The 21,924-nt window shown below is 35.6% G+C and overlaps 2 protein-coding genes across 9 annotated transcripts; one reads left to right on the forward strand and one right to left on the reverse strand.

Moving 5' to 3' along the window:
• Positions 1-8,685: 8,685 nt before the first annotated feature.
• On the forward strand, positions 8,686-12,205 carry LOC112696455 (serine/arginine-rich splicing factor RS2Z33). Of its 8 annotated transcripts, none has more exons than XM_025749230.3 (7): positions 8,686-8,892; positions 9,250-9,387; positions 10,126-10,165; positions 10,347-10,442; positions 11,078-11,265; positions 11,381-11,497; positions 11,664-12,205. In XM_025749230.3, the coding sequence occupies exons 2-7, from the start codon at positions 9,281-9,283 to the stop codon at positions 12,043-12,045; spliced, it is 930 nt and encodes a 309-aa protein (XP_025605015.1). In that variant the 5' UTR covers positions 8,686-8,892; positions 9,250-9,280; the 3' UTR covers positions 12,046-12,205. The 8 variants fall into 8 exon arrangements, with proteins under 8 accessions (XP_025605015.1, XP_025605018.1, XP_072052967.1 ...); XM_025749233.3 differs by having other exon boundaries at positions 11,384-11,497; XM_072196866.1 differs by having other exon boundaries at positions 8,718-8,892; positions 9,885-10,165.
• A 1,105-nt stretch (positions 12,206-13,310) lies between these two features.
• On the reverse strand, positions 13,311-15,799 carry LOC112696456 (uncharacterized). The gene is made up of 4 exons (XM_025749236.3): positions 15,333-15,799; positions 15,064-15,239; positions 14,229-14,427; positions 13,311-13,751 (listed from the first exon to the last, which is right to left on the reverse strand). Exons 1-4 carry the CDS (start codon positions 15,376-15,378, stop codon positions 13,501-13,503), a joined length of 672 nt encoding a protein of 223 aa, XP_025605021.1. The 5' UTR covers positions 15,379-15,799; the 3' UTR covers positions 13,311-13,500.
• Positions 15,800-21,924: the final 6,125 nt, after the last annotated feature.

A 21,924-nucleotide genomic window follows, 5' to 3' on the forward strand; every position in this document is an offset into this window, starting at 1 on the left:
GTTAAGTCATTAGTAACACTTGAGTTATCAAACTCAGCTGTTGATTGAAATTGGAATTCTTTGCTGATTAATTTGTACTCCAATAACTCTAGTCTTTCCATAGGAGTTGTCTAGGACTTGAGGATCAAATTAATTAGTCCACTTGACTTTTCTTTATTTAGTAAGGGCTAACTAAAGTGGGAGCAGAGTCCAATTCTCATCACACCTGATAAGGATAACTAGGATAGGACTTCAATTTCTTATACCTTGCCAAGAGATTTTATAATTATTAATTTATTTTTCTTGCCATTTAAATAACCTGTCCCTTATTTTAAAAACCCAAAATTATACTATTTTCTTTAACCAATAATAAATCATACCTCCCTGCAATTCTTTGAGAGACGACCCGAGGTTTGAATACTTCGGTTATTTATTTTTATTGGGTTTGCTTAAGTGACAAACAAAACTTTTGTACGAAATGATTCTCTATTGGTTTAGAAACTATACTTCCAATGCGATTATATTTTTGTGGAATTCTTTACTGGCAGAAATCCGATCGTCACACGCCCAGTCAAAGATAGTGGCTTTTGCATGAAGTGGCACATCCAGCACACACGCCCAGCTCCTTTTCTTGCTTTCTTCCTCTTTTGTTGCTCTTTTCACCTGAAATCCAAGCAAGACTCATTTCAAAGCAATGTCCGAAAAATTCATCATATAATTCTTGTAATTGCATCAAATGAATGAGCCAATTCTATGGTTCTTATCGATGAGAGAAAGAGGTAGATGATGCAAGTCATCACTTCTATTACTAGGTCTTTTAGAATTATTAGTTGCATTTTCTTAGTTTGCATATATATAATAAACTTAGTCAAAATAATAAAATTTTTCAAGAAATTTGTCTATAGGGCACCCCAATTGATTTGAGTAAATTTTTTTTTCATTGAATTTGCTTGAATTATATATTGTGGAACATATTTTTTGAGTTAAGAACACATAAGCTTGTGAGTTTTGAACCTTAATATGTGGTTGCATCATATAACTACTATTTTTCTTCTTGTGTGTTATTCTCTCTCTATGATTGTAATCTTTGATTTATTTGATTATTTATGTCTATTATTTTGTGTATGAATGCATTTATATTATTGAGGCCTTTATTTCATTTGAACTCACTTACCCAAATGGCCTTACCCTTTTATCTACCATTGTTAACCAATTTTGAGCCTATTTTAATCTCTTTTGTTCTTAATTTTAACACATCACTATCCCTAAGTGAAAAACAATAAATGTCCCTTATTTGGATCTTTGATTAGTTTAGGCTAGTGAGAGTGTGTATCATTTAAGTGTGGAAAGTTTGGAAACATTGGTTGAGATAAAATTGTATTTTTGAGTTTTTATTAAAAATCTTGGAAGTTGAGTACATACTCATGCATTGAATGTTGAACCATATGCATTAATTTTTTTGTATATATTATGTTATTAAAAAAAAGAGAAAAGGAAGAAAAAAAAGAAAAAGAGAAAAAAGAAAGTAACAAAAAGGGGGACAAAATGTCCCAAAGTAAAGTAATAGTAACAATGCATATGTGTTATGATTAAAAAAGAGAATGAATAAGTGTGTGAAAAAGTGAATAATTGGTAGTTAGGTTTGCATTTGAAATGTATAGGTTGTTATATGTGTTAGATGAGAGTTTAAGCTAATCAAAAATTCAAATTTTAGTCCACTTGACAATATACATCCTTACCTTGACTCTAGCCCCATCACAACCTTTGAAAAGTCCTCATGATATTTGTATGTATGCATTGAATAATTGTTGATTGTTAGATGAAAAATAAATATTGGAAAGCATGATTAGAGGAGAATTAAGTGAATCAACCCTATGCACTTGAGCGACTAGAGTGGATACACATCCAGTGAGGGGTTCGAGTGCTCAATTACATGTTTTCACCTATGATCATCTCTTTCTTGCAAGTTGTTAAATTCTTTTCAATAACTCAATTCAATTGTGGATTTGATTTGATTATGACTGCTTTAGCCCTTATGTTCATATATGTATTCTTGGGAATTGACTTATTTTGACCAAGTAGTTGTATGCATATAGATAGGTTGTATTTAGATAGTTTGCATTGAATAAATGTTGATACCCCTTTCTTATATCTTTCTTGGTTTAGCATGAGGACATGCTTGGTTTAAGGGTGGGGAGGTTGATAAACCCCAATTTTAGGGTTTATCTTGTGTTGAATTTAGTGGATTTTATCAACTTCTCTCACATTTATTCAATGAAATAACATAGTTTTGTGAATTTCTCCTAATTTGTGCTGAAGAGTAAAAACATTCCTTTTAAGCTCTTAAATTGCTAAATTTAATTTATTTTAATTATATTCGATGCCCTGATGTGTTTGATGAAGTGATTCAGGTTTAGAAGGCAAATATTGGATTGAAGGAATAAAGAAAAAGCATGTAAAAGTGGAGAATTCATAAAGAAATGAAGTTTTGGAAGTTTGCCGCGTACGCGTGACCCAGGCGTATGTGTGACACTTGTCACGTGACCTCATTAAAGAAACATGCTAGGGAGATTTCTGAGCTCACTCAGGCCCAGATCCAACTCATTTATGAAGTATTTGAAACCAAATTTAAGATGGAACAGGGGAGCAATTAGTGTAGTGTAGAAACATGTTTTAGGGTAGTTTTCTAGAGAGAGAAGCTCCCTCTTCTCGCTAGAATTAGGGTTCTTAGATTAATTTTCTTTTTAATTTCTCTATTTAGTTCTTATTTTAGTGTAGTTCATTTATATTTCCATGCTCTAGTAGTTTAATCTTCTTAGTTGTTCTTGTTAATTTCCCTTTTTATGTCACTTTTATGTTTATGAACTCTTGTTGATTTTCACTTTCTTTAATATAATTGATGTCTTTTTATGTTTTTTATTGTTTAATTGAATTGATATTATCGTTATCTTGATTTTGGTAGTTTTAGATTTTATTATTCTTAAAATTTAATATGCTTTTCTTTTATTGCACACTAAGTATTTGATAAAATGCTTGGGTTAGTTTTAGAGTAGATTTTTTAGCATTCTTGTCTTGGAAAGAGAAGTTTGGTAATCTTGAGTCATTGATACCCAATTTATATTGGTGATCTAGAGTTGTTAGTTAATCTTGTTTTCATTAACATTACTTATGGATTGGGGTTAAGTAGGCATATTTGACTTTCTTCCGATGCGAAGATAACGTAATCGGCTTAACTCTTGGTAATTATTATGTTATGATTAATTACTAGGATAGAAAACCTTTATTCTCAATCCTTGCCATGAATGACTTTTTATTATTTGTTATCTTTAGTTGTTTGATTTACTTCCCCGTCATTTAAATTTCATGCCATTTTTATCAACCCACCCTATGAATCTCATAACGAATAACTGAGTACTCGATTGTAATTCTTAGGGAGAACGACCCGAGAGTAATACTCTCGGTTATTTTTATTGGGTTGAACTTGTGACAACCAAAAATTAAACTTTGATTGAGGGTTGTTTGTTAGTTTAGATCTATACTTCGACGAGATTATTTTTGTGTGAAAATTCTAAACCGACGGTAACCCTCACATCAATTACTAATTACAAATTATATTATATTTTATATTATATATTATTAATTTTACAACCAAAATGTGTCATATGTCACACTCTCATTACAATTGAAATCAAATTTTTTCTTCAAATTAAAGAGTTTCCTCCTCCTCCTACTCTTCTCTCTCTCTCTCTCTCTCTCTCTCTCTCTCTCTCTCTCTCTAATTCCTTCACTCATTCTATCTCTCTTATATATCATTATCAATTACTAATTACAAATTTGACAATCAAAATGTACAACATAACATTTTCTAATTGTAATTAAAATATATTATATTTTACTAATTTTACAACCAAAATGTGCCACATATCGTTCTCTTATTACAAATGAAATTAAATATTTTCCTCCAAAATTAAAGAGTTCTCTCTTCCTCTTCCACTTTCTCTCTCTCTCTCTCTCTCTCTCTCTCTCTCTCTCTTATATATCATTATCAATTACTAATTATAAATTATATTATATTATATTTTATATTATATATTACTAATTTTACAACTAAAATGTGTCACATGTCACACTCTCATTACAATTGAAATCAAATTTTTTCCTTCAAATTAAAGAGTTTTCTCATCCTCCTCCTCCTCCTTTCTCTCTTTCTTTTTTTATCTCCCTTCACTCACTCTATCTCTCTTATATATCATTATCAATTACTAATTACAAATTTGACAATCAAAATGTACAATATAATATATTTTAATTACAATTAAAATTAATTTAAAATTGAGATAGAAATATAGCTATATTATGTTATTAATTTAACAACAAAAATGTATCAGATAACCCTTTCTTATTAAAATTAAGATGAATATTGCTCTTCACAATTAATAAACTATCTTTCTCTATCCTCTTATCTACCTCTTTTTTCTTCTCTATTTCTCTCTACCGTTCGCATTTCTACTCTATATATAGCTTATAATTTGTATCTTATATTACTAATTTGACATACCAAAATGTGCAATGTAATATTCTTTCGTTATAATTAAAATAAAATATTTTTCTCTAAAATTAACAAACTCCATCTTCTTCTTCTTTATCTTTCTCTCTCTTTTTTCTCTCATTTTCTATCTCTCTCTACCTGTATGTTCTATAACAAATAAAATTAATAAAATAATATAGTTAAAATAAATTCATAAAATTATAAATAATACATTAAATTTATAATTAAATATAATTAAAAAATATCCAGTATATTATTCACATAAAAAAATATATTATTGTTATTATTATAATTATTTACTAAGACATTAGTCTTTTTAGCTGATGGAAACTTTTATCTCTTACGACCTTTTTGTAAAAATAGTTTGATTTTATAAATTTTTTGTATCATAATCTATAATGTTAGGATAAAGTTGACGTAGTTTTAAAAGATTCCTGTAATGTTGTTACGGATAAAAATACTAGTTATTAACTAAATTTTAACTTTAAAATATTATTATTATTATTATTATTATTATTATTATTATTATTATTATTATAATAATAATAATAATAAAAGATATAATATAACTAAAAGTGGTAAACAGACAAATTTTTCTAAAAGTTTTAGAAAGACAATCTAAGCTCAGGATTGTATAATTTTTTCTTTAATAAAATGTTTTGGAAAAAGAGAGGGAATAGTGCAAAAATAATATGAGATGTTGGAAGAAAGAAATTAAAAGAATAGTTAAAAAAAAAAGAGAAATAATAAAACCTTGTTGAATGTCTGTCTGCTGCCAGAAGTGCAGTAGAGATATGGTGGTAAGCCCACCCAGAGTAGTTTTCAAAAGTAAAATGTTCCATGCTTCAGCTGGAGAGTAGTGCTTGTAAGTACTTACAGAGGTCATGTTTGGCATACTTTAGCTTGATAGCAGCACCTGTAAGACAGAGGTTCTTACAGATGTCATGCCACTGGAAGCCATGCCTAGATAAAGGTTGCTGGGTTACGTCGGAAATGGATAGAAACTGATAGATAAGCTAATTATCTGCACTAGGAATAGACATGCATCATACTTGTTTACATATATTTTTTTGTTATATGTTTCTGTGATTCGTGTGTATGTGCTTTTTGATTAATTGTTTCTCTGTGTCTTTGGTTGTTAAAGTTTCTATGTATCCTGTGGTTGTTGTTGTTGGCTAAATATAACATAAAATGAACCTAACTAACTACCCTAACCCTACTAAGGACTCCCTAATTCTTACCCCCATCTTTCCTACCTTTCAGTTACAGGTGCGAAGACTTATTGTGAAGTTACAGATGCGTGAAGGAGTTTGTTTGCGAGTTTAGAATTTACTTATTTTTCCTTCACCTTGTTAATTAAAATTTTATTCAAAGAAGTAGGCTTGTATTTGTTATTCATTTGAATAACTATAATGTATTACTATTAATTATATGATTATTTTTCATCGGAAGTCTTTGTTGAAAAATTTTTAATGAATAATAAAAGCAAAATTCACTAGGTTTTTCCTAAAATTAGGAACGTATTAACGTCATGAAGGCTCGATATTAAATAGATAATAAAGGAGAATAGGTCATTAACACATTACTTTTAGTATGATTATGACGTGCTAGAAGTTGGATCGTTACATGATCCATCCGCTAAAGCCACTCCAACTCTTGCCTAAGCTCCAGACTGAGAAAATCTATGTCTGACACGCATGCGAGGATCTCGTTATACCTTCCTCAGACTGTTGCAGCTGCTGAGGCTATTGGTGAAGGCATTGGGTGAGACTCATCACCTACTCCCTCAAATCGATGCTGTTCTCAAGATCGATAGTGCTACTGGTAGTAGAAGCAGATAAAGTCCTCAATGTAGAGGTGTGGAGGTTGTTAATGAAGAATGATCCCAACCCGTAAATGTAAACCTCAGGTAATTAGTAACTAATTAACTAATAAATTAATTTATATTTAAAGAAATTATAAAATTAACTAGCTGTTGTTTGTTGGTGGCCATCACTTGGCTGATCTCCTCATCATTTATGTACTCTCTTGCCACACCTTGTATTTATTGCATCGTCCAGACAGGTTTAGTGGTCAGGTATTTCCTGAAGTCCTCGTTCACTAGGCCATTAATAAGGCATAAACTGGCCACGGAGTCTGTGAGGCCGTTAATCTCCAAGCACTCGTCATTGAATCGGTCCAGGTACTTCTTCGTGTGCTCGCTAACCCGCTGTGTTACCCCAACAAGTTGATCGGGTGTTTTGCTTTGGTGATTCGAGTGGTGAACTGGGTGAGAAATTTTTGAGAAATATCTGCAAAAGCCGTTATGGACCATTGTGGTAGGGAGTTGAACCAACGCATCGTCAGCCCCGCCAAGGTCATCGGGAACGTGCGACATCTGACTTCATCTCCCCCGTCGTGATGTGCTCTTTTGGGTATTTGGTGCCATCGTATCCCATGTCCGTTGATTTATCATAGTTCTTGGGTAGGCGGACTTTGAGGATGAAAGAATAGAAAGGGGTAACTCCGATCACAACAGGATCTCGACGCTTTCTTTTTCGTTCTCCTTTCTGCTCGTCCTGGGCTCTCAACCTGTCTTGAGAGTATGTGAGGGTGTGACTGTTAGTCTGGTCGTGCCCATCATCCTTCTCCCTGCTCTATTGCCGCTCTTCCGATCTATGTGTCAGAGACCTGGTGCGAGAATGAGTCGCACGAGCCTCTGTGAATGTGGGAGAGTTTCGACTGTGCTCGGGGTGATAGCGATCTCTTTCTGTTAACTCCCTCTTGAGGTTCTGGACCCTGTGTCTGAGTTCTTGCATGATCCAAGAGTTATTGTTGTCGGTACCGCCGAACAGAAGCTTTTCTAGAGATCGATCACGGGAGTAGCCTCGGTCAGAGGGAGTTTCTCGGTGCCTCTGAGAAGTCCTGGTGCTCACTCTGCTCATAAGACGACCTCCCTGGTGTTCGTGGCCTCCCTCCCCCTTTGGCCCATCCTCAGGGCGAGGGAAAACCTCCATTTCAGACTCGCATTAGGTCCCCATAGACGGCGCCATTATTCGATTGTTCGCTGAGTCGGTTGGTTGTGAGAGACGGACCTGAATGCGAGTGCAACGGAGAGGAATGATGCCTACAATTGTCGGTAGGCTAACGGGTGGGACCACCTGCAAGGACACTTCGATGCCAAAGTAAGTGTCCGTACGAAAAGGCGACAAATTAGGGTAAGATGTGATTAGGGGTGGCAATGGGACGGGTAGGGGCAAGTTTTTGCCCTACCTGACCCCGCCCCACCCTATAATAACCTGCATCGGACCCTCCTCTGCTTCTACCTACGGATAGTAAAAAGATAAACCCTAACCCACCCCTGCGGATACTCGCCCGCACTACCCACCCCCTATAATTATTAAAATCCAACAAATAAAATTAAATTTTAAAATTTATATAACCATCATTACACACATATATAAATTAAAGTAAAAATTTAAATATGATGCAATATTATTAATCATTTTACTAATTATTTTATATATATGAGATATATTAAAAGTATATCTACCGGGACGAGTAGGAGCGGGTTTAACCTAAACCCGACCCGTCTCCGTTCTGTGCCCGTTAAAAACCCGCTCCGGTGCGGGGATGGAATAGGTACCCACGGGTTCGGGTAGTGTTGCCACCCTTAGATGTGACGTACCTAGGGGAGGGATAGGTTCCTCCCTTTATTCTTGCTTCTCGAATGGGCCCTTTTGCTTAGGCCCATTTGTCAAGAAGCTTCCGCCAGCTGTCTAGACCTTTATTATGGAATTGCGTCACGCGAGAGACACCTTGGCTTAAGCGAGTCGGGTGCCCGTCAAGTCTTGAGTCCGTTAGATGCACCTCCGTCTCTTATTGAGTTGGGCCAGAACACATTCTTAAAGATCAATTTAGTTATTAAAATATATAAAAATACTATATGTATTCTAAAAATTAGCTATATGTATTTATGTATAAATATGTGTTGTTTGATTTATTTTTATTGTATATTTTATATTTTAATATATATTTTATATCAATAATTGATTTGATAGTTAATTTTGTACGTACACTGTAAAAATTATAAAGTATATAAAATATATTACGGACAAAATGTTTTACAAAATTTAAGAATTACTTTTTAATGGGCTTTCAGACATCAGCTGGTTGATTCTAAATATTCAGGGCCGAATCCATCTAATCTATCTAAATTCTTAAAGACATTACTGGCCCAACTCCGCCGTTTTTAATTTTATTTTAAAATCTGATAAGATTGCGAAAAAAAGATAAAGATAGGTACAGATTTTTGTATAAATAGTTAGACAAGGGGTGGAGCCGATCCACTTTGAGAGGGTTAGGTTTTTTCTTCTTCTTCGGAGGTAACTCTCTCCCTCTTCGGCTTGCCTTTCGATTTCCGGTTTTTGTGTTCATTAACTCGCTATTCTGTAAATCTTGCTTCGCTTCATCAATTTACGTGCGCTCTTTGATGTTATTATGATCAATTTTATCGTTACAATTAAGAATTCATCGAATTTGGTGTTGAAGTTGAATTGGACCTGATAGGGTTTCCGGTCATCCATTACCGGAACGAAGCAGATTTGTGTTTGTATTTGTATTTTCGGAATTAATGGATCATTCCGATCTTAAAAAGATTTGTTTTTTAGATTTTGGATAGATTGCTTTCTTTTTTGAAATTGGGAAGGGGGTCTCTTCCTCAATTGATGTTGCAGTTTCAGTTTTGTTTTTCACAGCTATAACGAATCAACAATGCCTCGCTATGAAGATAAATACGGCAACACACGCCTCTATGTTGGTCGATTGGCTTCAAGGACGCGTTCCCGTGATCTGGAGCGAGTTTTCAGCCGATATGGAAGGTAATTACTCCCCCTATCATCCCTATAACTAATCAACAAAACGAAGCGTTTTAAGGAATTTGTTGTATTCTATTGTTAAGCAGTAATTTGCAGGCAGATCTGCTCTGATTTGTTTGTTGCCATAGGTCTCCCATGTTTGATTGTACTGTCATCTCCTTGTGTTGAATGGCAGTGTTTATATGGGTCCCTTTTCTCTGTGAGAGTGGATGGGACCTTTTCTGGTTTTTACCCCATTTTATTGCCTACGCGATTAATTTGTGTCAATTTATGTGTGGAAAACTGATGGTCATGTCTTGGTTCATCTATCTTTGTGAATTGGCAAGAGGGCTTAGTTAGTGTGTGAGCGTCGTCCCTGTGTTTTGCTGAAAGTTAGGGATGTCATGCAGGTGTTCCCCGGGATTTGTTGTGTTTAGATTTATGTTGGTTATTCGTCATCTTATACGTGGGAACCATTATCCCCTAGGTGTCATGTTTTAACTTGAATGATCTTGTTGAAGGTTTCTGGGGTTTTGCCTAAACCTGGAGGTCTGTGGTGGGAGGGTGGCCTTGGTGGAATTGGTGGAAATTCCTGCCGAGTGTTGACTGTGGCGATTCTTTCTGTAATGTTATTGCGTGTTTTAATGGAAATGGCAAGAATCACAAACTGGTGTTTAGTTCGTCTTTTGAGGGGCGAAGTATCATACTCTTGCAGTAGTTAAGTAATGATGGCCTTACTGTTTCTGGAAACCATTTCCGCAGAGTTCGAGATGTGGATATGAAGCATGATTACGCCTTTGTTGTAAGTTGCTGCCCTTTCTTTGTCTCAATTACTTTATTTTGTAAACTTTGTTTGTTTTCTCCTCATGACTTGGCTCAAGCCTCAAAGGTTGCTTCTAGCATTTTCTTGGAGGATATTCACTTCTATGTGATGGTAAGCCTTCTTTGTTACTTTCCTTGCTTGTTCCCACATCTTTGTGCAGGAATTCAGCGATCCTAGAGATGCTGATGATGCAAGATACAACTTGGATGGCCGTGATGTTGATGGAAGTCGTATTATTGTGGAATTTGCGAAAGGGGTATGAGTTATCTCCCTATGAAATTATTCTGTGTGTATATTCTCAATTCTATTACATTTTTAATTAGCTTCAAGATGATATTTGCTCTGGAATGTTGGATTACTTAATCTTAATATATTTGCTGACCTATAGTGTTGTTAAAATCTTATTTGCCTATTTTACAGAGTCATTTTCTAATATTATAATGTAATTTGGTGTAGACCCTCAGTTTTCGCTTGTAGAATTCCCAATTTCTTCTTTTTCCAGTTACTTTTTCTATATATCACCTCTGACTAGTCCTATTCTCTCATTATAGGATTGATCCACTGACTAATCATTGAAGAACGTATCTATTATTTTGTTGTTGAAATGTTGGCTTTATTCTTTTGGCTCCCTTAGCTTTCATTCAACCAACCTATATCTTATAGCATCTGTATGAAATACAGTTTTAAATGACACTCTTCAAGTGTAGTTGGTATTCATTGCTCTATTAACTACCAACTGTCACAAATTCTTATTACAATGTAGCCAATTGATATTGGATCCTGGTTTTCTGATACTATAGCTATTGCATTTTGGCTTGTGAGCCAATTTTGTCAGCTTTTAGTTGCACGTTAATTTTATTTTAATTTCCCCCCATTTTTCTAATTAATCAGGTTCCTCGTGGTTCCCGTGAATATTTGGGTCGTGGTCCTCCTCCTGGAACTGGGCGTTGCTTTAACTGTGGTATTGATGGCCATTGGGCCCGAGATTGCAAAGCTGGAGACTGGAAGAACAAGTGTTATCGTTGTGGTGAGAGGGGTCATATAGAAAAAAACTGCAAGAACAGTCCCAAAAAGCTGAGGTATCGTATAATTTTGAAGCTAACACTGAATTTCTCATTTGCCTAAAAATGGTGGTTGATTTCCAATGGAATCTGAGTGTTAAACTGATGCTGTGGTATTGACTTGTTTGTGCAGTAGACGTGGGCGTAGTTATTCCCGCTCTCCGGTCAGGTCACGTTCCCCAGTCAGGTCACGCTCTCCTCGTCGTGGCAGAAGCAGGGACAGGAGTTACACCCCAGAACGCAGTTACAGGTAGATATCTTATATAGTCCCTAATTGTTTTATGTTTGGTTCTGTTGCAATGTTGCCTCCGTGTGTTCTGTAGATGTAGTTATCTATTGTTGTGAGAGGTATATTTCTTACTATCAATTCAACTCTCTTAAGCTGATATGCTTGCCCTCTTTCTAATCTTCTCCAGTCGATCAAGATCCCCAGTTAGGGGGGATCGAAGCCCAGTTCGTGATAGATCAGAGAGCCCACGCTCTAGAAGCCCTGAACCCAAAGGTAGCCCTCAGCCCTCGAAGGCAAGGAAGCATAGTCCATCACCTGATGAAGGGAGTCCACAGAAGAGAGGTGATGCATCTCCTGGCAATGAGAGGATGGTTACACAGCAAGATGGATCTGATTACAGTGATGGCCCCAGAGGAAAGAGCAGAAGCCCCACTAGTCCAGCAGGGGATGACAGCCCAAAGGCTAATGGTCGCAGCCGCAGTCCTAGTCCCAGAGATGATGACAGAAGCCCCATTGATGACGAAGAAGACAACCAGCGTAATCTACCAAGAGGCAGTGAGTCCCCTTAAAATGTCACTTCTGAGAAGATAACAGACTCTGCCCTAGAATTTGTATGCTTTTATTTTCATCTGCACTCTGTCGTGAACTGTGACATTTACCATAATTATTATATACTCCTCCCTGAAGAAACTTGTAATGTTTTAAATTTATATATTTGTATTTAGAACATCTTTATGCGTGCTGTTTCCCAGATTATTCATGGTTGCATAATGTGGCTTGCTATTATGTGCAATATTTTCCTTTTGTAATGTAGTTGATAGATCAAGTTGGTATTATATGAGAAAGTAAAAAAACCATGTTCGTCATGATCACACATAGAGCCCTCAATTGCAATTGGTTAAAAATCAGATGGTTGTAAGCGTTTTACACCGGAAATATGGAACGAGCACGAAACAGGGCTAATCAAGGCTGGTACGGCAAACATTTTATTATTTGGAATTGATAAGATGCAGCAAGTATATTTAAGTGCTTGCATCCTCTTGCATCCCTTGATTAGACACCGGATACCAAAAGTGAGGGATGAGGAATGGGGCTAAGTTTTTTTATATTGATTAAATGTGTGTAATACGCTGCTGATGGAAGTTTGGGTGTTTTATGTGATATGGAGTTATTCTTTTAATTAATATTAATCAATCAAATTAGGCGGTTTGATTTGTTTAGGAAGGAAAAATAAGTTATAAATTAGAGGGTGTAATTTGTACTTTCAAAATTTTTTATTTTTAAAAACAAAAATTAGAAAATTTGATTTTAATATTTTTTTTAATTTTTAGAATCCGATTTATGATTCTTTTTAAGAAAATTAAACAACATAAATCGGTAGGTCTGGAGAACACTGCAACTAAACAATGAATCGGAGGCAATGATTTCTTTTCTCCTATACCATTGAAAAAAGAATAAGCGGAGGAATGGACCATTGTGCAAGACTGACAGAGATATGATCTCTATTAAAGTTGTGTAGCAGATTTCATCATGTCCACATGTTATTGACTACATCTTTAGGGTGCTGAAAATGTGGTTATTGTTTAGGCATACAGCGCCATAACATCCAAGTTTAAATTTCAAAGCCCACCGCATTAATTTATCATATAACTTCCCTAGGAGAACTTGCTAAGTAGTCCAAATCTCACTAAGGCAACGAGGTACCATGTTGGCACGGTGATTGAGTGATTGGAGGTTCAGTGCAGCGTACGTAGAAGCACGACTGTGGAAAATCAAGCCGTTTGACGCATGGTGTAAGCAAACGTGTCTCGAAACTCGAAATTGGAAGAATAAATTAAAAAAAAACGTAGCTTTACTTGATAATGTAGTAGCTAAGAAGCCCTATGGTATTAATTATGTACAGGAGAATATGAACAATAACATAATGCTTTCCAGTTGAAACCGTAAAACCTCTTGTCATCTTATCGTCATAAACAAAATTGTGAGAGGAAAAACCTACTGTACAGGAGAGATTTTGCTCGATATCATATGATATGATCGAGGTGGAGCTCATCCTCAATGTCATCTCCTTCTTCAAATAATTTCAAGAACCGAGCTTGATCTTGCTCCCTCTTCCTCTTTTGCCAGAACTTAAATGCACCCACTGCTGCGACAATCAGTATGGCCGATCCCAAAACACTTACTACTACAATAACTGCTACATTCTTCCTTTGTCTCGCAGGCTTTTCTTTTCGCAAATTTTCATCATTCGCGACAGGTGGAGAGGCAGTAGAAACTAGCCAAAGGACCACAATTGGTTTTTCAGTAACATGTTAAGTTGCAGAAATTTGTATGAATAGGTGCATACATAAGGGAAAATAATTTGAACAATATCAAAAATACAAGCAAGTGGAAGAAATGAGAAATCAAATTTGAGCAAGTCCAGTAGTTCCAATAGATTGACTAGGTCATACAGAAGCTTGAAGATTATGATAGATACGATTATATATACTGTCTCTTAAATTATGTCATGTGCTATACAGATATGATTAATTTAAGCTTCCAGGAAATCTATGCTGAGAATCTCAGAACATGAGGTACAATAGATGATTAATATTTGCCTTTTTTCAACATAAATCCATTGATATCAAAATGCATCACCAGTGCAACCACACAATTTCAATAGTAGCATAAATATATTTTCAACTATGTTACCTAGAAGGCAAAAATAGTATGATTGCAGTAAAAGGAATTTTAAGAGCAAGACACTCACCGCCAGACAAAGGTAAGCAATCCGGGCACAAAAAGCTAGCATTAAACTCTTTATCACTGATATACTCATATTTGCCAAGAGGAGCAGTGAAATCGGAAGGACAAAGCTCCCACTCATCAAACACATCATCTGCAAGAATTTTGTCTTCCTCATACAGTCCGCATCGCTTGCATTTTTTGCTCGAAAAATTAGTCAATGGCTGCAAAGCACAATGAGAGATTCAGTAGTAGCTTCAAAATCAAGGCTTTCAACAATAACGCCAATGATGTGTTTGGATTTGCATTCTAACCATGTTGACAAACCAAATCCAGTTGGTGGTTGTTGTTTGGCAACATTTCACATTAACATTAACATTTTCACACCATTCTCTGGATTCCAAACCAAGGTTGGAGTCAAAGAAACCATGTGTTGTTTTTATAGTGAACCGGAATCATATTGAAAAGATGGTTCATGAATGTTTCAGAAAATCAAAGTTGATCCATTTCAATATTTTAGTAATTTTAGAAGTAAACGAAATTTAGTCTACATGATCAAAACACTATGCATTTTGTCAAACTTATAAGTTTCCATCCATAAATCACATCATACTAAACACACTTCTGAGTAAAAATTAATATAGAAAGAGGTAATCCAAACACACACAAAGCTTGCTTTTACTAAGCAAACTATTCAGAGTTCAAGCTTGGAGAACTGAATAGTAATAGTGATAGAGTAATAGTTCCTTGATCATGATAGGCATGGATTCAAAAACTTCCAAACATGGCCATAACAATAGTACTTGAAATTTAAATGTCACAAGTCACAAACAACACAGAAACGGTTTGGCATGAGGAACCTGCCAAGACTCTTCACCCCTGAAGACATAGATGACATTCTTTTTCTTGACATCAGGCAACACAGTCTTGTTCTCTCCGTTGCATTTGAAATACACAGTTGGGGTGAATTTCAGCCACTCATGCGTTGTGAATATCTCAATGGAACTCAGCGTCACAACCGCAGAAAAGACCAATCCTGCGCAACCCCAGTATTTAAGTTTAAAACTTTTTCGTATTCCAAATTACATAGATAGATAAAAAGGCAGAATTTCACAGCTAAGAAATAGACCTGGAAAATAGGCGAAAAAGAATACAAGGAGGTGAGAAACCGACATCACAAGATAAAAAGCGCCAAACTTGGTGTGCACAAATGAATGAAGGAGTTAGGGATTTGGTTTAGGGTGTTGGATCAAGAAAAAGGCGGCGTTTTGAGAAGGAAATGGGAGGAATGAATTTGCAGAAAAGAAAGACGGAAAGGGAGATTGGATTGGAATTGGAGGGAGGAATGAATGGAAGCAAGCTTAGCATGGCATCTGTATCGGAATCTGATTCCGATTATCAGAGGTGACGTGCTGCATTTTGATGCGGTAAGATTACACTCTCATTTGTAATTGGGTTAAGACGATATGGATTTACCTTAAAATCGAAATCGTCTCTAATATTTTATTTTAGAGTAAATATCCAATTAGATTGTTCTCTATTTTAAAATACGATAAGGTAATTCCATAATTTACACCTGATTCAATCTTTGTTTCTATAAAAGTAAAATAAGGCGGTCCTTTCATTATAATTCTTCACCAAAATTGATGGAAAAATCTTATATAATATTTGTTGGTGCTGATATAAAGGGTTACTTAAAGTTAAGTGTTAATTTAGAGAGAATAGATAAGAGTTGATTAGTCTCCCTCTAGTCTTCAAAAACGACACTGTTTCTGATTCTTTATTGAAACAAAATTTAATAAGATCATGTGTAACTCCCAAATCCTAATCCTTATTTACAGCAATACCAAATTCTTGTCTTCTTTTTCACCCAAAACAAAAAACGTTTCATAGAATATCTGGCGGTTGTGCTGAGTGTGTTGCTAACAAGACTGCTGACAGTCCCAAACGACAACTATAACTGCACAATTAACGGTGTTATTGGCGACGTTGAGTGGAGGTAGCTGTTATCACAATTCAAGTTGGTGTAAGATTTTATGGTTTCAAAGTTTAGTAGTATTCACTTTTTTTTTCCAATTTCATGTTGATGTTGGAATGTTTAGTGAATGTGTTTTTTTCCTTTTTTTTGAATGGTGTTCTAAAGCTGGCTAATTAATTTGTTACCTAAATAATGTTGCTTGTTATTAGTTTAGATCATTGTCATAGGTGGATAATTAGTGTGTTGAAATAAAATTTGATTAGATGTACATATTTGTAAATAGATGAGTTTGAAGTAGTTTCTATTTTTTATTAGGAGAAAATTTCAAGAGAAATTCACAAAGTGAAATGGATTATGGTAATGAAAAAGTGAAGAAATGGCCACCTCTTGATATGGATTTGGTGAACTTCGATCTGGAAGCTTTACTGAGGAAGCTTGATTATACAATTTACAAGACCATGTATTGGTTTGATAGCATGATCCCTAACTTTGAGTTTGGCTTGCATGTAATGAAGGATGATATTGAGATAAATGAAATGAGGGATAACAAGAGTAGAAATAAAGAAACTAATGAAATTCACATCTACTTTGATAATCCAATTAGTGTATTGAAGTTGTGGATAATGAGGAGTAATTTAAGAATGTTATTCTAAGTGACTTATAATCTTCAGGTGATGGATATAAAACAACTGAAGATGAATCTTACAAGCTTCCTTCTCTTGGATATGAAGATGCAGATAGTAGTGAAGACAATAGGGAACAAAGAAAGAATGGGAGGTTGAAGAAGAGAATGATGGGTGCTGCAAGAAAAAGAGCTACTCATGACCCAAATGCCGAGATGAAAGATGATAAGGCTGACCTAAAAATTATAGATAAGACTGTCCCAAATTAAAAAAATGATCATGCTGGTCCAAGTAAGAGTGGTCAAACTCTTTTTCCTAAGACAACCAAAAAAGGACTTCAAAGAAGTATTGTGAGAAGAGGAGGACACATGTTCTTAGAGGTGGAAAGAATGAAGGAGGTAGTGTAACTTTGGATGGGGTGATGCGGTTGACACAGGAGGTGGTAATGGGCTTGAAAATGCTTTAGAAAAAAATTTGGTGGGAGCAACAAATGATGGAAATGGAGTTGAGTTAGATTCTGATTATAAGAAGCCATATGAGTATGAAAGTGAGGCATTTAACAGTCCAATGTCAGATGATGATGAAGGAAGTACTGCATTTGATGCATTCAATGAGGAGACAAAGTATGGAGAGATTGAATTTAAGGTTGGACAAACATTTGTTACAATGAAGAGTTTTAAGAATGCCTTGAAGGACTATTTTGTGTTTGGGGGGAAGGATGTGGTATATCTCAAGAATGAAAAGAAGAGGGTTAGGGCAGTATGTGCGAGTGAGCAGTGCCCTTGGTTGATCCCGACTTCTTGGAACAGTGCAGAAGATAGTTATCAAGTGAAGACCCTGGTGAATGAACACAATTGTGCTAGAAATTATGGTTCTAACCTAAGTTGTCTACAAGACCCAAAACAGCAGCCTAAACCAGAGTGAAGAAATTTTATTGTCACAATCTGTACCACAGGTTGAAGAGGTAGTATATTCATTATTTTGGGTATTTAAGAATTAATACTCTATACAAATCAATTAGGTTGACACACTGTCTTGTCAATTTTCACTACTTGTAACAGGTTAAAACGCATAACTCCAACAACAATCCTACAACATTTACAAAAAAGCAACAAATTGTTCGGCCTACATCTCCATGTTATGTACCCCCCCGGCCTATACCAGTTCCAGGACAAATTTTATGGTTCAAATCTCAGCCCTCACCATCTCAACAACTTGGGCCTCGTAACTCATAGAATCAAGGCACTAGGCCAGTAGTTGGTACAACAACTCCAAGAAACACAGGGAACACAATATCTGCCGAGACAATGGCTGCTACAAGTTCAACAACTATATCAAAGCTGCTGAAATTTGTATCAACACCAGGCTTTAGGCCTTCAGGCCTCAAGCCTCCAAAAAAGTTGTGATAATGATATAGGAATTAAAGAAGTGTGTTTTGTTCTTTTGGTATTTTAGCTACTTATTTTAGTTTTTTGGCTACTTATTTAGCTTCTTCAAGAATATGTTTAAGTCTTTTGATTTAGGAACAAATGTTTAAATTTTTTTGTTTAGAGACAAATGTTTTAGACTTTTGATTTGGGGCCATGTTGCTGTCCATGCAATGTTGTCTAAACTATGAACCTATGGATTGCTTGTGCAATATCAGCATGAGTATAATATATGAACTTCTGTGCTTTATTTGATATAGGTGAACTTATGGATTGCTGCACAACCAGCAGATTGCATTTACAAATATTTCATGCACAAATTTTTTTGCACATTTAATTCATAGAATAAACTATTAAAAAAGATAATAGGAAGTCATTTTCATTTATCTTCAACAATATTCAAATACATGATTTCATCCCAAGTTACAAACAACCCCAACCAACTAAAGTTAGGACATCAATTTTTCTACAAAGTTAATCTGAACAAGCAGGCAATCACAACCCCACCAAGAAATGCAAAAAAACTACATCTGAAGTCTAGACATGTACTTTCACTCATTTTTAATCTACACTTTTCCAATTAGTTTTCTAATCCAATCAACCTATCCTCTAGCTCTTTCACTTTGTCATCCATTGCATCATTCTGTCCTTCAGACGGATTCTGCTTTTGCAATAATACCCGCTTTGACATTGTCTTTCTAGCATACTCATTAAATGAAGCAACATAATCATCTAGCCACGCAAAGAATGAGCAATAAACTTTCGCAATCTACAATATGAATTAAGTTTGTAAAACTAACAGTGAGTACAAAACTAAACCTGGACATTATTAAACCTATCTGGAATCAACACATTATTAAACCTAACATACCTTGAAATCAGGACAACGAAAGAATAATCTATCTGGATTGTTTTCAGTCCCAGACATGAATAGAATAACATGAGACCCGTAATAGCACTTTGGGGAGAATTATCTCTTCTTCCTCTGAACCCCAATGCTCTCACTTGAGTTCATATTGCAACTCAAATTATCACCTCCAATTTGCAAGTTCATCTTGTCCTAAGATTTGTCTTCAATTTTACACACCAGAACGTAAGAAGAGGCTTAGGGTGCAATCATCCACTCAATTTAGGTTTTGTTTCAGTAGAGAACCAGAAATGATATCGTTTTTGAAGAATGGAAGGGGACAAATCGACCCCTGTCTATTCTCCCTAAGCCAACGTGGCACATAACTCTAAGTAACCCTCCACATCAGCGCCTGTGAATGCCACAAAAGACTTTTCCATCAACTTTGGTGAGGGGTTATAATGGAGGGGCCGCCTTGTCTCACTTTTGTCAGGGACAAGAGCTGGATCAGGTGTAATTTATTAACAAGGGTCGCTTTGTCCTATTTTAAAATAGACAGGGACGACATAGTTGTAAGAACCGAATCGGTGATCAAACCAGTCAGACTACTGGTTCACTGGTTTATTGGTTCAACCAACAAATTACTGGTTGAACCGGTAAATCTGGTCCTACATAAATAAAAAATATAAAATAGCTAAAAATTTAACAAATTTAAAATACACATCTTCAGTATTTTAAGAACAACCAAGTCTCAAATTTTAAAGACAACTAATTTCAAGATAGACATAAAATTAGTTAATACTACTACAGTAGTATCTTAATTTGACACAATAAAAATAATAATCCATAATATCAGTAAATTTTCATACTAGTATCAAAACAGATAACTTTAATCACAACACTAACATTGAAATAGATAAAGTAAATTAATAAATTTTTAGTAAAGTTTATATTTCTATTAATAATGGCAAATAATGATCAAACTTTTGTGTGGTTTAGAATTCACAAATATATTCTCATTGAAAGTATAGTTTCTAAACCAACAATAATCCTTTCATACAAAAGTTTGGTTGTCACAAGTAACAAACCCCTAATAAATTTGATAACTGAAGTATTTAAACCTCGGGCCATCTGATGAGTGGATAATTTATACGCTTTTTGGCATTGTTTTTAGGTAGTTTTTAGTAAGTTCAAGCTACTTTTAGGGATGTTTTCATTAGTTTTTATGTTAAATTCACATTTCTGGACTTTACTATGAGTTTGTGTGTTTTTCTGTGATTTCAGGTAATTTCTGGTTGAAATTGAGGGACTTGAGCAAAACTCTGAAAAAGGCTGACAAAAGGACTGCTGATGCTGTTGGAATCTGACCTTCCTGCACTCGAAATGGATTTTCTGGAGCTACAGAACTCCAAATGGCGCGCTCTCAAAGGCATTGAAAAGTAGACATCCAGAGCTTTCCAGCAATATATAATAGTCCATACTTTATTTGGAAATTGAAGACGTAAAGTGGCGCTCAACGCCAAGTACATGCTGTTGTCTGGAGTTAAACGCCAGAAACACGTCACAACCCGGAGTTGAACGCCCAAAACACGTTATAACTTGGAGTTCAACTCCAAGAAAAGCCTCAGCTCGTGGATAAATCAAGCTCAGCCCAAGCAAACACCAAGTGGGCCCCGGAAGTGGATTTATACATCAATTACTTACTCATGTAAACCCTAGTAGCTAGTCTAGTATAAATAGGATAAGTTACTATTGTATTAGACATATTTTGACAGTTTAATCTTTTGACTTTGTAGTCTTTGATCATTCGGTCTCTTGATCATTCAGGGGGCTGGCCATTCAGCCATGCCTGAACCTTTTACTTATGTATTTTCAACGGTGGAGTTTCTACACACCATAGATTAAGGGTGTGGAGCTTTGCTGTACCTCAAGTTTCAATACAATTATTATTACTTTCTATTCAATTCTCTTTTATTCTTATTCCAAGATATACGTTGCACAACACTTTGATGAATGTGATGATCCGTGACACTCATCATCATTCTCACCTATGAACGCGCGTGATTGACAACCACTTCCGTTCTACCTTAGGCCGGGCGCATATCTCTTAGATTCCCAAACAGAATCTTCGTGGTATAAGCTAGAATTGATGGCGGCATCCATGAGAATCCGGAAAGTCTAAACCTTGTCTATGGTATTCCAAGTAGGATTCTGGGATTGAATGACTGTGACGAGCTTCAAACTCCTGAAGGCTGGGCGTGATGACAAACGCAAAAGAATCAAGGGATTCTATTCCAACCTGATTGAGAACCGACAGATGATTAGCCGTGCTGTGACAGAGCATAGGACCATTTTCACTGAGAGGATGGGATGTAGCCATTGACAACGGTGATGCCCTACATACAGCTTGCCATGGAAAGGAGTAAGAAGGATTGGATGAATGTAATAAGAAAGTAGAGATTCAAGAGGAGCACAGCATCTCCATACGCCTATCTGAAATTTCCACTATTGATTTACATAAGTATTTCTATCCCTTTTATTTTCTATTTATTATTAATTTTCGAACTCATCATAAACCAATTTAATCTGCCTAACTGAGATCTACAAGGTGACCATAGCTTGCTTTATACCAACAATCTCTGTGGGATCGACCCTTACTGACGTAAGGTATTACTTGGATGACCCAGTACACTTGCTGGTTAAGTTGAACGGAGTTATGATCACACTAGGGATTATTAGGATCCCAATTTATCACACCATGATCTCTTTGGGGTATTTTTGATTTCATACAAATACAAAGAGACCAACTTTGAGGATCACAATTTCGCCCACCAAGTTTTTGGCGC

Source organism: Arachis hypogaea, chromosome 6 (assembly GCF_003086295.3).
Source record: "Arachis hypogaea cultivar Tifrunner chromosome 6, arahy.Tifrunner.gnm2.J5K5, whole genome shotgun sequence".
NCBI classification, from domain to species: Eukaryota; Viridiplantae; Streptophyta; class Magnoliopsida; order Fabales; family Fabaceae; genus Arachis; species Arachis hypogaea.

What these genes read in the sequence shown, in the direction of transcription:
- LOC112696455 (XM_025749230.3), top strand. Translation starts at nt 9,281, where the DNA reads ATGCCTCGCTATGAAGATAAATACGGCAACACACGCCTCTATGTTGGT. An exon ending in GTTTTCAGCCGATATGGAAG is followed by an intron (nt 9,388 to 10,125) that starts GTAATTACTCCC and finishes CCATTTCCGCAG; the next exon opens with AGTTCGAGATGTGGATATGA. An exon ending in AGCATGATTACGCCTTTGTT is followed by an intron (nt 10,166 to 10,346) that starts GTAAGTTGCTGC and finishes ATCTTTGTGCAG; the next exon opens with GAATTCAGCGATCCTAGAGA.
- LOC112696456 (XM_025749236.3), bottom strand. Translation starts at nt 15,378, where the DNA reads ATGTCGGTTTCTCACCTCCTTGTATTCTTTTTCGCCTATTTTCCAG. An exon ending in GGGGTGAAGAGTCTTGGCAG is followed by an intron (nt 14,428 to 15,063) that starts GTTCCTCATGCC and finishes TGTGCTTTGCAG; the next exon opens with CCATTGACTAATTTTTCGAG. An exon ending in TTGCTTACCTTTGTCTGGCG is followed by an intron (nt 13,752 to 14,228) that starts GTGAGTGTCTTG and finishes TCCTTTGGCTAG; the next exon opens with TTTCTACTGCCTCTCCACCT.